Source organism: Strongylocentrotus purpuratus, unplaced genomic scaffold, assembly GCF_000002235.5.
Source record: "Strongylocentrotus purpuratus isolate Spur 01 unplaced genomic scaffold, Spur_5.0 spur5_scaffold_3, whole genome shotgun sequence".
In the NCBI taxonomy this organism is placed as follows: Eukaryota; Metazoa; Echinodermata; class Echinoidea; order Camarodonta; family Strongylocentrotidae; genus Strongylocentrotus; species Strongylocentrotus purpuratus.
The window spans coordinates 8,017,086-8,034,004 of NW_022145609.1; the positions used below are offsets into that span (position 1 = coordinate 8,017,086).

The window sequence follows — 16,919 nt, forward strand, 5'->3', positions numbered from 1 at the left end:
TCCTGTAAAGCAGTAGATACAAACCGTAGTTCTTTCCGCTTCTTCTACCCCAGGGGGGTGTTTCACAAAGATCCCAAGTCGAACTTAACTCTAAGTTGGACTTAAATATTATGGAGAGCCATTTGTAGCCTTAAAATAAAATATGTTCAAAGCGAAAATTCAAGTATTTTAGACTTTTTATAAATTCCAGATCAAGAACATGAAATCACCTTGATAATAGAATATTATGATTGATTTAAATCAACATTTTATAACTCTTAAAAAAACTTTTACAAAATATTTTCAAAGATGCTAACAGCTTTCCATAATTTTGAAGTCCAACTTAGAGATAAGTTCAACTTAGGATCTTTGTGAAACACCCCCAGATGATTTAAACAACATGTACATGTAGGAATGATTATTAGGTGATTGGTTCCCCCCCCCCCCCAGCACTTAATTTGCTGTTGGTGGTCAACTGTCACGGTATATTTGAGCTGGGCCCGTTGCACAAAATTTATCATTGATGGTAACTACTGTACATGGCACCCTCATACATATAGAGAGCAACTGTAGTTGCTAAATGTAACTCGCTTCTCAGAGTCAACATGAAGATGATTTTCCACTGCCTCCCTTTTGAATACATGATCTCTTGGTGATCATACTCCCCCCTCCCCCCCCCCCCCCCCACCTCAATGTTATTAAGGGTACCTCCGGTGTGTAAAGTCAATACGGGCCAGATTTTTAAAGCACCCCCTATCTATGGTGTGTACAGTGTATACATCAAATACAGGTCAGATTTTGTTGCATGAAAAGTATCCCTTTACCAGAGATTTTTGGTCCGACCCCGGAGTGGGGGGGGGGGGGGGATCATACTCCACATTGTCTGGAAACAGTTGCTCTACAATGGTTGTTGTACTAATTAATTCTTCACATTAATCTTGGGACCATCACTACTACCTAACCCTGATCCTTACTTTAAACCTTGCCTAACCCAAAATTCTACAGCATCCCTATCCTTGCTCAATATTTGTGATAAAATAAAGCAGTTAGGAGATTTATTTCAACCACTGATTTATCTTTTATCTCTTCTTTTATTCTTTCAGGGAAGCAATGGACTCTGCTCATGAGCTGAATCCACTTCTAGGTGAAGTCTGCATCTATGTGGCACAGGACTGCACAGGTCTGTACTCATTTATTTAACCCTTATGAGGTTTGCCAAACATGTGGCTCCCTCCGCCCGTCTTTCAATGCAATGTTATCTCTGGACACCAACAATTTGTGGGTTTAATCATGGCCTTCGTGTGGAGTGACCTTATACTTTCAGCATATGTATTAAACTTTGGTTTTGATTTTTGTTTTTTAGTTACTGCCCTTGGGCTTAGGATCGACTGACCCATGTGCAATGTGCATACTCAAGCGAGATCCTTGAGGGCCGAGTGTGGAGAAGGGTTCCATGTGAACAGCCGTTGCACATAAATATAAACCTATCATTCATATTGAAATAAATTGTCATTTTCCTTTACCAAATGTCTTGAAAAGTTAAAAATATTTATTTAAAAAAAAATTATCTTGCATAATGTTTAGTAAAGACTATACTGACCTTTAGAGTCATGTCTTAATGTGGATCAGTATGTTTAATCTGTTTCTGAAACCTATCTCTTTTCATTCACAGTGTACAAGCAGGATGTAATTGATCTGTGCAGAAGTAAATCCAAAAAGAGGCTGCAACCTGTTTATAGGGACATACCATCCTCTGAGGATAATTCACCTGTCAAATGTACTACCAACCCCAACAAGGGCCCAGCATACCTCCCTGGGGTACAACATGAACACTTACAAAGGAGCAGTCCCATTGTCACCAAAGATCAAAGGCAGAGTACTTCCAGTCTGGACAGTGGGACCAGGGTTGGGTCCAGGTTGGCGCAAAGTCATGAGAGGATTCTGAGCATGTACTCTGGATCAGGTAGGAGTGAGGCATCCTCAAGGTCCAGCACCAATGGTTCACAGAACAATGTCACAAGTACTAGTGGTCTAAAGGATGGTCCAAGTCCTCATGACTCAAACATGCATAGACCAGGTTCCAGAGACGGTTCAAGTGGCCAACAATACAGCACTAGCTTGCCAGTGAGGACTGATGTCGGTCTTTATTCAGAATCGCCAGATACTAGTAGAGAAGAGAGATTTAATATGGAAGATGGATTAGCTCTTGATAGCTGTACTGGTGGTGACCTGAACGAGAGGGATAATGAGAGGACAAAAGATTCTGCTCAAGGCAGTGTTGATATGAAGGATGTGTCAGAAATGTCCAATATTGAGGACGAGGATGAGGATGTGTTTGGTTCAAGCGAGGAGGAAGTTAGGACTAGAAATCCGAGTTATCTTTATACAAACTCTCCTCTCTCGCACCAATCAACATCAGAGAGTTCCTCGAGGTCGGAAGCTTCTCCTGACGATCTTGTCACAAACAGTTCCTCTCATCCCCACCCGCACCACAGTCCTGCAGTTCTAGACTCTGAGAATAACATTGGGGGTAGCCCTGGTGATGTATTCACCACAGATGCGGGAGAACCGCCTATCGACCCGTCTCGCTCGAGGACTAGCACATCAACAGAGGGCGGCAAGCCTTGGTGTGCAGTTGTTATCATGATTCCGGTCAGGTTAGGTGGAGATGAAGTGAACCCTGTTTACATCAGACCCATCCAGTCACTGTTCACACTTGAAAGCTGCCTTGGTATCATCGGTGGAAAACCAAAACACTCCCTGTTTTTTGTCGGTTTTCAAGGTGAGGATGAACTTGCTGTCTTTCTTTAAAATGCAAAAACAAACAAACAAACAAAATAGACAATCATTAGCTTTCAGCTTTTTACTTTATTTCTCATCTGGTATCAATCTTTCCATTCCTCCCCATTATACACCTTACATTAACCTCCTTTATCCCCTGGACCATAAAACTTGTTTTCAATTACACCATATGATAATTGTTATAAGCCACTGACATCCTTACATTTGATTGGCTACAAGTAGAATTGTCATAGATCTTTGGCACTTGTAATTGATAACAATATTATGAAAGAGGGCCCTGCTTTCTCTCATATCTGTAGGCCTATTATCTGTGAATATCACAGCCCTCGACTTCCAACACTGTGGTTGATTGGGAGGGATAGTTATCCCCATTCTGCTTTTTTTTGTTGAAAAGGTGTTCATTATCACACTTCATCAAATGATTTTCAGTTCGAACATTTTAATTTCACAAATTTCATTTCATAAATGAAACATTAAACTATCTTCATGTTGTGATTCAGAGAATTATTCAAGTTTGAAAAGGAAGCTGAAACCTACCTTTTTTCTGTTTGATGATGAAATCCTTTACCTATTTTTTTGTTATAGAGGAGAAGTTGATTCATCTGGATCCTCATTACTGTCAGCAGGTCGTGGATATGAAGACCCGGGACTTCCCCTTATGGGTAGGTATCATCCTATGGTATGCACTATTAACTCCATTCATTCATTTCTATTTTTGTTTCTTTCAAATTAATACTACCACCATTAATGCCTTGCCATCAGTTTTCCGCCAAACAATTGCATATCTCATGTAATGGGATGAGGAATGAGTATAAGCTTGGTGTCTTTCTCATTCAGTGTACACAAAAGAAGGTCATGCACACAGTAGCACCATGTGTTTGTTTTTGTGTAGGATTATGGATCAGGATGCTTGGTATTAGCTGGCATCCAGCTAATCTCATGTGACAGTATGGGATGAGTTGCATGGGACAGAGGAAGAAAGAGGGATACAGATGTAGAGGTGGTGAGAGAGAGAAAGAGAAGAGAAGGGGAGAGAGGGAGGGAAAGAGAGGGAGGGAAAGAGAGAGAGAAAGAGAGAGAAAAAGAGAAAAAAAGAAAGAGGAGGGGGGGGGGGGTTAAGAGAACGATGGAGAGGTGCAAAAAATATGTGGAGGAAGAGAGAGAGAGAGAGGGAAGGGATGGTCAACCAGGGAGTGAAGACAGAACCAGAGAGAGGGAGGGAGACAGACAGACAGAGACAGAGAAAGATGGAGAGAGGCAAGAGAGAGGGAGTGAGCCAGAGACAGAGAAGGGTAGAGAAAGATGCAACGAGCGAGAGATAAAATCAGACAACCAAAAGTGATACATGATCATCGTCGTCTGATAATGATCCAAAATAACAGTCTAGAGCAATACTGTGGTTTTAATAGAGAATCCACCCATTAATAGCACACTCAAGTGACTGCAAAGTAAGACATAAAAGTTGTGGTTCATGACCAAATCATATGAGCTCTGCTGTAATCAGGAGTCAGTCATCTTTGCATACCATTTTTTGTCTTGCCTTCAGAGCAAAAGGGAGACATAGGTATTGTACATGTATTTGTTTTTACAAACACCACTCATAAACTGTAAATACACTTTTCAAGAATGCAGTTATCAACTCACTTTTAATAAGTACTTTGGCCTTGGCTTTTAGGGGCATCCAAACCATTTATTTACTATTCTCATTTTGTATTACATGCTTTGTATTTGATTTTAAATCCCGTCTGCACTATTTTGGCCAGGGGGGGATTAGACCTACCTGCAAGGTCACTGACAGGTGGTTATCTCATCAGATCAGCTCTCAATTAACATAAGAAAAAGTGGATCATGGGGGGGGGGGGGGACCAACAGGCACCGATTAGGCATTGTTTGCTATATAGAGGGCACAAGTAGCTGTAAGTAGTGCAGTGGGGCTTTAAATGGTCAAATAAAGTGAACTGAAAAAAGAAGAAGACATGACTTGTATACTGCTGCCCTGTGCCCTTACCTACACTAGACCTACACATGAAGAAGTGGGGGTCTATGAGGAGGTTGTACAGTGTATGAGTCAATCAGTTTCTCCTACATGTATGTCCGACGCTTTTCCTGCATGTGTTTATTCAAAGAGGAAATTACTTGAGGATGTCATGGTATGATGCAGCGTAGTATGTATGAACCCAGTCTTGCTATGACTGATGTGTACTTTATGTCAGTTCTTTTGAATCATGCTGTTGTGTTCCTGCTGCGGTACGAACTGAATGTAGAGAGTTCAACTCAGTTGAAATGTTTGTATATTGTCTGTTGAGAGCCAGAAGGGCATTAACTTTATTTAGCCCGGGGGGGGGGGGGGGGGGGGGGGGGGGGGGGGCTTTAGAAGCCCCCCCCCCCCGCAACATTTTTCGCGATAATTTTTTAACGCAAGATAATCTTGCACTGAAATTTTGTGACTTTTTTCTTTCGAGTCTTGCGCATCTTTTGAAAGAATTTTTTTGAAAATTGAACCTACCATTACAAAGTCATGTGTCCTTTTGTCTTTGCATGTCGGCCCGAAAATCGCTCATTTTTGTGATTTGTGTACAAAACATATGGAAATCTCATTTTTCAAATAAAGAGATAAAACATTGGTTATTTGGTCTTGTTCATAGTTAAGGTGTTTATTTTTGGGTCAAAATAGTTGAATTATAGTTGGAAATGAAATAAAACGATAAAATACATAAGTTAAAAAAACAAAAAAAATACATAAGAAATTACCCCGCAACATTTTTCGCGATAATTTTTTAACGCAAGATAATCTTGCACTGAAATTTTGTGACTTTTTTCTTTCGAGTCTTGCGCATCTTTTGAAAGAATTTTTTTGAAAATTGAACCTACCATTACAAAGTCATGTGTCCTTTTGTCTTTGCATGTCGGCCCGAAAATCGCTCATTTTTGTGATTTGTGTACAAAACATATGGAAATCTCATTTTTCAAATAAAGAGATAAAACATTGGTTATTTGGTCTTGTTCATAGTTAAGGTGTTTATTTTTGGGTCAAAATAGTTGAATTATAGTTGGAAATGAAATAAAACGATAAAATACATAAGTTAAAAAAACAAAAAAAATACATAAGAAATTATCAAAACAATAGATAACATAGAGAATAACCCTGGTTTTTCAGTTTTTTGTGTTGTACTATTTTTATGCCTCCGCCACCGAAGGTGGTGCCGGAGGCATCATGTTTTCGGGTTGTCCGTCCGTACGTCCGTACGTCCGTCCCGTTTGACCGTTATCACAATATCTCAAGAACCATTTAAGATTTAAACTTAAGACTCGGGAATAGTATTTATCACCATAGGAAGACGATCTGATTAGATTTTGGAGTACGTAGGTCAAAGGTCACAGGTCACAGAGGTCAACTTATGAAATTCCTTGTATTGAGTTTGTTAGCGCGATATCTCAAGAACCATTTGAGATTTAAACTTCAAACTTAAGGATAGTATGTATCACCATAGGAAGACGATCTGATTAGATTTTGGAGCACGTATGTCAAAGGTCAAGTGTCACAGAGGTCAACTTATGAAATTCCATACATTGAGATTGTTATCATGATATCTCAAGAACCACTGGAGATTTAAACTTCAAACTTAGTGATAGTGTGTATCACTATAGGAAAACAATCTGATTACATTTTGGAGCACGTAGGTCAAAGGTCAAGGTTCATAGAGGTCAACTTATGAAATTCCATACATTGAGATTGTTATCATGATATCTCAAGAACCACTGGAGATGTAAAAACTTCAAACTTAAGGATAGTATGTATCACCATAGGAAGACGATCTGATTAGATTTTGGAGCACGTAGGTCAAAGGTCAAGGGTCACAGAGGTCAACTTATGAAATTCCATACATTGAGATTGTTATCATAATATCTCAAGAACCACTGGAGATTTATACTTCAAACTTAATGATAGTGTGTATAACCATAGGAAGACAATCTGATTAGATTTTGGAGCACGTAGGTCAAAGGTCAAGGGTCACAGAGGTCAACTTATGAAATTCCATACATTGAGATCATTATCGCGATATCTCAAGAACCACTGGAGAATTTTCACTTCAAACTTAATGATAGTATGTATCACCATATCATAATATCTCAAGAACCACTGGAGATTTAAACTTCAAACTTAATGATAGTGTGTATCACCATAGGAAGACAATCTGATTAGATTTTGGAGCACGTAGGTCAAAGGTCAAGGGTCACAGAGGTCAACTTATGAAATTCCATACATTGAGATTGTTATCATGATATCTCAAGAACCACTGGAGATTTAAACTCCAAACTTGTTTAAATTGCTCTATGGCGGAGGCATCATTTTCGACTGCGCACAGTCAAAATTCCATCTAGTTCCAAATGGTCTAACAAATATATGTAGCGAGAAAGAATGCTTAAATATGAATAATGTCCGATTTATGGGCAAAAATGTGAATTTGATGACCTTATTTGCATAAATTACCATAAATATGCAAATGAGTGAATTTTTCAAAAAATTGAAATTACCATAGTATTCTATACACTTCACTTGACATGTATGCAAATTTTCGCGGCGATCGGTCGTTTCCCGTTGGAGATCAGTTTCAAAATAGCCCGAGCTAAATAGGGTTAACTCTCTTTTTAAAGTACAGTCAAACCTGTCTATAGCTATCGCCCAAGGGAAACATAAAAAGTGGTCCTTCTTGACAGGTGATCTTTGCATGTAGACAGGTTCCTTTAGTACATGTTTCAATGAGAAACCATTTTCAAGGAAAACAAAAAAATGTGGCCGTTATAGACAGGTGGTCTTTGTAGACAGGTTCCTTTAGTACATGTTTCAATGAGAAACCATTTTCAAGGGAAACAAAAAAAATGTGGCCTTTATAGACAGGTGGTCTTTGTAGACAGGTTCCTTTAGCACATGTTTCAATGAGAAACCATTTTCAAGGGAAACCAAAAATGTGGCCTTTATAGACAGGTGGTCTTTGTAGACAGGTTCCTTTAGTACATGTTTCAATGAGAAACCATTTTCAAGGGAAACCAAAAATGTGGCCTTTATAGACAGGTGGTCTTTGTAGACAGGTTCCTTTAGTACATGTTTCAATGAGAAACCATTTTCAAGGGAAACCAAAAATGTGGCCTTTATAGACAGGTGGTCTTTGTAGACAGGTGGTCACTAAAGCAGGTTTGAATGTATATGAGTTAACGCCTTTCTGACTCTAAACAGATAATGATCGATGGTCATGATATGATGTCATTACCGTATGCAAATCTGCATGCATTACAGTGATAACGCAAATTGCATCATATTTAATCCGCAGAGAGTCGGAAGGGCTTTAAATCATCATTTTATGTTCAGTTACCATCCTTCTGGCTCTGAGCAGTGGATTTATATGTTCCGGAACTTCCAGTGCACCACAAAGTTGTGTTCTCACTTGAACATGTTACATATTGTCATCATGATGTCGTATCATACTAACATTATACATGTATTTCAAATGTGAACACATTTCACCAAGTTGGATACAAACACAGTATACTTACATTTTCAAGTACTGCTGCTATGTTAATGTCCAGATGATCTTATGATAAATATGAACATGTTACTCTATATATAATAGGTAAATTTGGATATACATGTGATGTATATGTTGAGTTTTCATTCAGATCATGTTGTTTGGCATGTGTATAGGAGTGCTTCCAGTTGTTTTTCAATGACATACAGTGTAGGCTTTGCCATAAATCATAGGTCATATTCTACCGTTCATTGTAGGTCGTAGAATGTGATTACATTTAATGCGTAAACACCCTTAAACGTACTTTGTCACATGCACCCTCTTTAACATGGCCCATGTTTTTACCAGTCTTAAGTGAAGTCCTCTCCCTGTGAGTAAGTCATTTTAAGAAGGCAATTTCCAGAGGATGCAATGATTCATTGATTGTGGAAGCATCTTTTGTAATCATTACCGTCATGTCTTCTTACCCTAAAACATGCCCTATATTTCATGGCCTTCTTGTTTCATGCATTGAAGGAGAAACACATGTCATTCCTCTGCATTAATGATTTGCAAACACATTGCAATGTGGAATATACTGTAGATTTTTCTATCCTGTTTCTTTTATCAAGTATTCTTTAAAAAATATTCCTCATGAAGATAGTGCTTAGAGACTTCGGTGGTAAGCGCTTTATAAGTAACGTTTTTATTATTATTATTATTATTATTATATGCTACTTTAATATCATGCAAATAGACAAATGTGACTATTATTATTATTATTGATATTACTATTATTATTATTTCTATTGTTATTTGTTGTGTTATTATTTTTATTACTAATTGTTGTTATTATTATTGTTATTATTATTGTTGATATATTTATAACTGTCATTGTTAAATGGACATTAAATATGAACCTTTTGAGCGTTATGAACCTTCTCGTTGTTAATATTATTATCATCTTTCTTTCACATTTCCTCCAGTCATTCCACTGCATGTCACCTCGAAAGATGAGTATCTCTAAGATGGATCCTAGTTGTACCATAGGCTTCTACATCAGGACAGAGGAACAGTTTGAGCAGCTATGCAAAGAACTTCCAACAGTATGTCCTATTATAAATTTGGTTGGGTATCAAGATCCACACTGGTCGTTTCCACACAGAAATGTCACATATACATGTTCGTGCATTGTGAAGAAAAAGACTCATTTTTTTAATGATGACTATTATCATCAAAAAGTAATGATTGAAAATTTGGATTTGTACACATAATGTCTCCATTCTGAAGTCTCTTCCTTGGCATAGGGTATTGAAATTGGAAGATGTAGTCAATTTGTAAGATTTGCAAACATTGTGTTTGGGACGGGTCAGCACTATGATTAAATGCTTAAATTGGAAAAAGGATCTGCAAATATATGTTACTTTGAATGATTGCTTATAATGCCAGAAATTTAGTTTCTTGCTTTCATGTACCGAGTTTACTATATAGTTTGGAGTGTTTTGTATTTCAAGCTTGGAGAAAGCTTAGAAAAAATAACCTTTGAAGGGTAATATTAACCATCTGCAATGATCAGAAATTGTCCTATTTACAAAATATTATGCATCAGAGAAGCAAGGTGACACACAACCCTTAAAATGGCAGGAAAGTATAACACTTAGCCCTCTCATATATGTAGGACCAATGTGTATAATCTGTGAAAGTGTTCGAAAGCCACAGATCAATTGTTGCATTTTAAGTGACTCTAGGACTTGTGAGACTGAAACCTCTGAATAGAACTCAAAACTAAGGGAAGTGAGGATTGTGCTAGAGAATCAATGGCATTGTGTACCTGTATTTTCTTGGAAGAGAACAGAATTAAACAACACTGTAAGTGGGAGGAAGGAAACTGGTAATAAATTACATCATTAAATAAATGGTCGCATCACATGTGATTGGTAACTGAAGGGGAATTCCTTATTTTGAGCAAATAGTTGTGTTCAATTCATCTAGGACACCGCTCCCTTAATTCTATTTTCTATGTCTCTCTCTACTTTTCTCTGCCTCATTCCCTATCTCATTTTGCTAATGAACTTTAATTCTCTCTCTCCCTTTCTTTCTCAGCCTTTTCAGCCTCCCCACCTCTCTGTCTCTTTCCATACATTTCTTTTCCCTTCTCTCACTGTCTCTATTTTCTTTTGCTAACTGAAACATGTCTCTCTTTTTGTATCTTTCTGTCACCCTATCTCTGCCATTCTCATCTCTCTCTCTCTCTCTCTCTCTCTCTCTCTCTCGTCGTTCTTCTTCTTCTTCTTCTTCTTCTTCTTCTTCTTCTTCTTCTTCTTCTTCTTCTTCTTCTTCTTCTCTTCTTCTTCTTCTTCTTCTTCTTCTTCTTCTTCTCTTCTTCTTCTTCTTCTTCTTCTTCTTCTTCTTCTTCTTCTTCTTCTTCTTCTTCTTCTTCTTCTTCTTCTTCTTCTTTCTTCTTCTTCTTCTTCTTCTTCTTCTTCTTCTTCTTCTTCTTCTTCTTCTTCTTCTTCTTCTTCTTCTTCTTCTTCTTCTTCTTCTTCTTCTTCTTCTTCTTCTTCTTCTTCTTCTTCTTCTTCTTCTTCTTCTTCTTCTTCTTCTTCTTCTTCTTCTTCTTCTTCTTCTTCTTCTTCTTCTTCTTCTTCTTCTTCTTCTTCTTCTTCTTCTTCTTCTTCTTCTTCTTCTTCTTCTTCTTCTTCTTCTGACATGAATTACTCGTCAATAAAATTCCCAATTCTCTATTTATTTTCCCTAGGTTGTGTCCCCCCTTGGTTCCCATTCCAGTGACTATCCCATGTTCATTGTGAGGGACGGACGATGCGGGGACTGGCAGAATAAGAACACCAACACCAACAGACCTGAGAGGTATCTCAGGGTGCGTCATGTCGATGAGAACGGAAGACTCATTGCCCCCGTCAAGGAATCTGAAGACTTTGTCCTTTTGGATAGCTAGAGGATACATCTGAGATCATGAAGAATGGACATCAGAGGGACTTGCAGAATAAGAACAACCACACCAAAAGACTTGCGACATACCTCATGGTATGGTAATGGCAAAATAACCACCTGTCAGTGACCATGCAGTGAGGTCTAATTCCCCCTGGCCAAACTAGTGCAGATAGGCTTTAAGCCCATTAAGGGATTTGAAAACATTGTTCTTCAGGATATTTGGACAGTGTCAGACTGTCCAAAACTTGCCTGAGATGACAGAATTTCAATTGAAGGAATGTATGGATCTTAGGCATATATAGCTGCCTCATTTTACACTGCCCCGCTCTGTACTTATTATGAACTTCTGATTATCACATATACATTTTTTTTTTAAACTTCTGTATTATCTTTTATTCATTGTTTGTAGAAAAATTTGTTGTGTTATATGAATTTGACAAAGTACTTATTTCATTATCATACCAATCATCGTTATCTTGCTGTTTCTCAGGAGTAAGTGTCCGTTAAACCTCCTACGTAGAGACAGAAGACACTTCAGAGATTTACTTACCATCATCTTTATAAACAGAAACGCTCTAACTCTTATCCGTTTAAGACAGTTTAAAGGCCCACTGCACTACTTATAGCTACTTGCGCCCTCTATACAGCAAACAATGCCTAATCGGTGACCACTGGTCCATGATCCTCCTTTTCTTATGTTAATTGAGAGCTGATTTGATGGGATAACTACCTGTCATGTGACCTTGCAGGGTGGTCTAATCCCTCCTGTACACTAGTACAGATGGGCATTAACACAGATCACCTCTGTATTTGCTCTCAGATGATGAAAGCTGTACACATTGCAATCATGTTATCCTAATTAGTTGACACCTAAATTTATGCACATTTATGGATACATTTTTTGTGCAAAATAGAATCACTGAAATATTTGGTAGCTCATCTACAGAGATACAGTTTTTAAATTGGTGTATTGGTTTATTGGATGTAGCATTGATATAAGTCAAAATAATGTCATGTACTTGCTTTGAATGTAGCTCCCGGGCTCTCCCTCACAAATTATGTATATTTCAGGCATTAATTTGTAAATTTTGTAGATACATGTATGAAGCAAGCATCTATGAAAAATTCAAATTTGATATATTTTGGTTATATTTCTGTAAGCTACATGGATGTACAGATACACATGTACATGTGCATTTTTATCAATTTGATTGCAGTACATTAGACTGGAGCAGGGGGGCAGGGGAGGGGGTGACTAAGTGTTAAATCTTAAATGTGTACTTATCTTATTACATTGTATTTCCCTTCTAATGGGATGTTCTGATATAGAACCTGTATTACTGGTAGACATATTTCTTTATATCATTTTATCATAGTGAGGACTGTTTTATTTTATTTTTTTATAATATATCATTGCTTATCCAAAATTAGATTGTGTACTATCTTATATGTACATGTATATTGAATTGTTTTAAGAGTGCTTGTATTGCTGATGATGAAATGTGCATTTTATTGTCGATGTTATTTGATTTTGGGATTGTGCAGTCTAAAAAAAAGTGGGAAAAACCAATACCACGGTCTATAGATACTTGGGTGATATTGCTGAAATGGTTATGAATATTGTGTAATGGGTTCTCTGGTTCTTACATGAAATATTACTCGAAACTAAATGGCATGTAACTGTGATTACACTAAACCATATTTTGTGTATAAACTTACATATATATAGAGCATTATAAAAGCAATTTTTTAGTCTATTAATTTTAAGTTTTTTTTTCAAAATTCTATTCAAATACTATATTTGTTTTTCACTGAAATATATCTGTTTAACTTCATATGCCCTGTAATTTCAAACAATATCAGATTTTAAAATATATCTGTAAAACATTAGTTTCAACTTCAAGTCAGTTCAATATAATTAATCTAAAATCAGGAATTATATGTATATATTGTTTTTGATCATCATTAATGATTTTTTAAAAATATATCTGTATTCTGATCTGTACTGCTAGATGTATATCAATGAGCTATTGTATAAAAATGTAGTTTCAATACAGGTATGTCTGCAAGTGTAAATTTAGTCAATACTTTTAAAGTGAGGATATATTTGTGTGCAAAGTATACATCTTTGTCACTACCAAACTACATATGGTCATTACGAGATTGAACTAAATAGTTTGTAGCATAACGCTGAGGCATTCCTAGATCAGCCATTACGGAACTCCATCTTTGTTCAGTGATGCCCAATTTAAAAATGACACTGCAAAACTGGCGTTTTTTATGACGTTGCGTGTAATTTATAGGCTTCATATTTCTGTATCTTTATAACACAGAGCCTAGTGAATAAGTCTACGGTAGGCCCTTTGTTGTGCAGAGTATTGCCATTCATTTACATGTAATAAAACCACTGCAGATTTTGTTTTGAGATGGTTTATGATCGCGTCGTATCTTCAAGTAGACAGACAGCCCATGGGATTAGAAAAGAATAAACAGATACAGAGGGGAACAGAGGCAGATCAAAAGATAGCTAGTTTATACAAAACAGAGTACCGGCAATAGACTGATCGATGGCCCACAGACTGACAGCCTACAAAACCGGGTTCCCATGAGACCAACAAAACAACAAGTTACATAAGGAACCTGATGTTGATACAGGTCTTGTGTTGGCCTTCCCTTGGTCTAGAAAACGCCCTGAGAGGTTGTTAGAAGGCCCATGAGACCAAAGAGTCTCATTGGTTGTGACCGTTAAAGCCATACTATACTAGAAGCACTACCGCGAAAATGCCCTCTATCGCCATCTCGGGTCAGCTGTAGCAGTATGGTCCCGTAACCTGCCACTTCCCTGCTCTATTGGTTCTTACATCGAGCCCTCAGCGAAGTGGGAATAAGCGAGTTCGTAAATAGCTCTGGACCGCATGACCCCAAAATATCCACAGATCTTAGACACGATGGATACTTCCCACCTGTGCATTTTAGAATAATCACTGCCAAAGTGATGGAGGTGCTTCATGAATACCTTTTGTTTGCCTCTTGAGAAGAATACTTCCACCTGTGTATCAGATAAATGTACTGTCGGTACATAAATGAATACTAATTACATAACTTTCATGAGCACGATACAAGTATTTGTCTCAATGGTTTTACAATTTTGGTCCGAATGGCCTTTATCTGCCCATGCGCAAATCCTAATTACGAACTCGCTTATTAGATATTGGGTTACACACTTTTGGCATGTTGACATTGAGATGGTGCTGTCCAATAAATAGTGCGCTAGGGCAGAAAGTTCATCAGTTCAGTATCGCTTTAATGATAAAGTTGAGTTCTGGTCATGCGATTGCATTGTGAAAGAAACGTGGAATCCATCAGAAAAGGTTGATCATCTAGCATATAAGTTTGGTGTGTACTGCAAGGTTCTGGAATCATCAAAATGATAAGTTATTTGGCCCAATCTTGGTGAAGTTACAAGCACTCTACACAGAAAGATGTACGGGACTAAACGAACATGTGGCATAAAAATCTGTCCCGATTTTTATGATGTTGCATGCCATATTAAGAATATTAAGTCTTTTTAAAGAGCCTTGCTTTTCAGGGAACATTTTGTTATCTGATGTTCTTCCACACTTGCATAATACAACGCTCACAAATTATTTTTTACCTCTTCCCAGAACTCAACCATCTCTTTAAGTATTAAAATTGCTCCTAAAGTCCATGTATCAAGCTCTATCTTTATGCATGCAGAAATGGAGACTCACAACTCATTGTATTGAGAGGAAGAAACAATTTCCAAGTGATATATCATTTCTTGTAGGATGTTGGGTCAATGTCACACATCATTTGGTTGTGATTGATTTTATATATTTATTAATTTTACGTTTAAGTTTTATGTTTGAGTTTGAGAATAGTGAGTTAAGAATGCATATATGTCTTCCAACTATTTACCACATATTATCAACATTTAGGTGCTCTCTTAGATACGTACTGTGTGTCGTGAAGGTGTGTTTCAAATGCCTGTTCAAGAATGTCAAAATTTAGTCAAACCTGACTTTGATAGCGACCACCTTTCAATCAAGGTCACCTGTGTATAGTGGCCATGTACTTTGTCTCTCTAGGAAGATTGTTTGTGGTTTGTCTAAAAAGGCCACCTGCCTACAGTGGCTGCTTTTTCCATTTTCTTGGGTACTTTGATAGACGAGTTTGACTGTATATTCCCCTATTTAGCGGATAAACGTTGAGATATCATGCAAGATTATTATGCAACACTTGATCTTTTAACTTTAAAAATTGAGAATCAAGATTGTAAACATCCTATTTGTATAATTTCCAGTAATGCTACGGTCACAAAGGTTCGTACGAACGATAATTTCGTACGAATCTCCCTGTTTTTCCATTGTCTCCCCGAATTTCCATTGTCTGAAAATCGTTCGTACGGCGTTCGTAGCAGTTCGTAATGGCATTTGTGACCGAGGCTTTAGGTTTAATAATAATAATAATAATAATCTTTTAAAGTCCACTCCAAATTTTATTAAGTTAAACTGAAAATGAAAATTCTTTTGCCCAATTGATTGTGAGCCCGGCAGCCACTGAGCAGCGCCAGATCGACATTGCTCTATCCCTTATTGTTGAACGCCAAACAAGGTAGCAGCAACTCCCATCTTTAAACGTCTTTTGGTATGACGCGGCCAGGGTTCGCACCCACGACCTCCCGATTGTGAGGCGGACGCTCTACTGACTGAGCCAATTAACACACAGGTTTACAATCAAGAAGCCCTATGTTCAGTGTTCAAAAGAGGTTTTTTCTTAACGGCCTAGGTCTATCCTTTGAGAGCATTTCATGGAGATGTATGAACTCCACTTGCCTTCACGGCGGGGGGGGGGGGGGGGGGGGGGGGGGGGGGGGGGGGGGGGGCAGTGATCAGAAATTATACACAAAACCAAAAAAACTCATCAATGTGCATAGCATGTAAGTGATGTTTAATATCCTAGATTCAAACTGTTTAAAATATATCTTCTAATATGAAAAGAGTGTAGTCAAATTTGAATAGAATAACTCATACAACACAAACTTACAGGAATCTACCGGTAGTCAAAATTGACTCGGGATAGATTGTTTTCATATTTGAAAAGCTATTTTTGACAGTTTGAATCTGCAATATCAAGGATGACTTGGATTCTATTCACATTGATTAGTTTTGGGTTAAAACTATTGAACAGTGGTTCTATTTTCAAAAAAAGAGAGTGTAAGCATTTTCACAGCATGGTTGAAGTAAAAGATTATTCCTGTCAATATTGGTATTCTTCAACTATTCTCTATTGTGATCCATTTATCCTAAATGTTTATTTTTGTAAAGGAATTGTATGGATGGTATCTTTTAAAGTGATTAGTGATTAGAAATAAGGAACCTATACATTCCACTGTCTGATGTATTAGTTTTTGAGATGTATATTTTATTGATGTGTACATAGAAAAGATGTCTATGAATTAATCATATTATACAACTATATCTTTGGTTGTCATTCAATGGAATGTAGAATATAAATACAGAAGTTAAAGAAAATCTCTATTTTAGTGGTGCTTTTAAACAGATAAATGACACAGACAGCAAGAGAAGGAGAGAGAGAATATAAATACAGAAGTTAAAGAAAATATATATTTTAGTGGTGCTTTTAAACAGATAAATGATA

General features: G+C 37.3%; 1 protein-coding gene across 2 annotated transcripts in view; it reads left to right on the forward strand.

Moving 5' to 3' along the window:
- LOC581768 overlaps window positions 1-13,753 on the forward strand; it is a 37,942-nt gene extending 24,189 nt beyond the window's left edge. For both annotated transcript variants that reach the window (XM_781754.5, XM_011676291.2), the window contains exons 6-10: window positions 1,083-1,159; window positions 1,652-2,761; window positions 3,367-3,443; window positions 9,272-9,391; window positions 11,044-13,753. In XM_781754.5, coding sequence (XP_786847.4) covers window positions 1,083-1,159; window positions 1,652-2,761; window positions 3,367-3,443; window positions 9,272-9,391; window positions 11,044-11,241 — 1,582 coding nt within the window. In that variant the 3' untranslated portion in view covers window positions 11,242-13,753. The remainder of the gene's footprint in view (window positions 1-1,082; window positions 1,160-1,651; window positions 2,762-3,366; window positions 3,444-9,271; window positions 9,392-11,043) is intronic.
- Window positions 13,754-16,919: the final 3,166 nt, after the last annotated feature.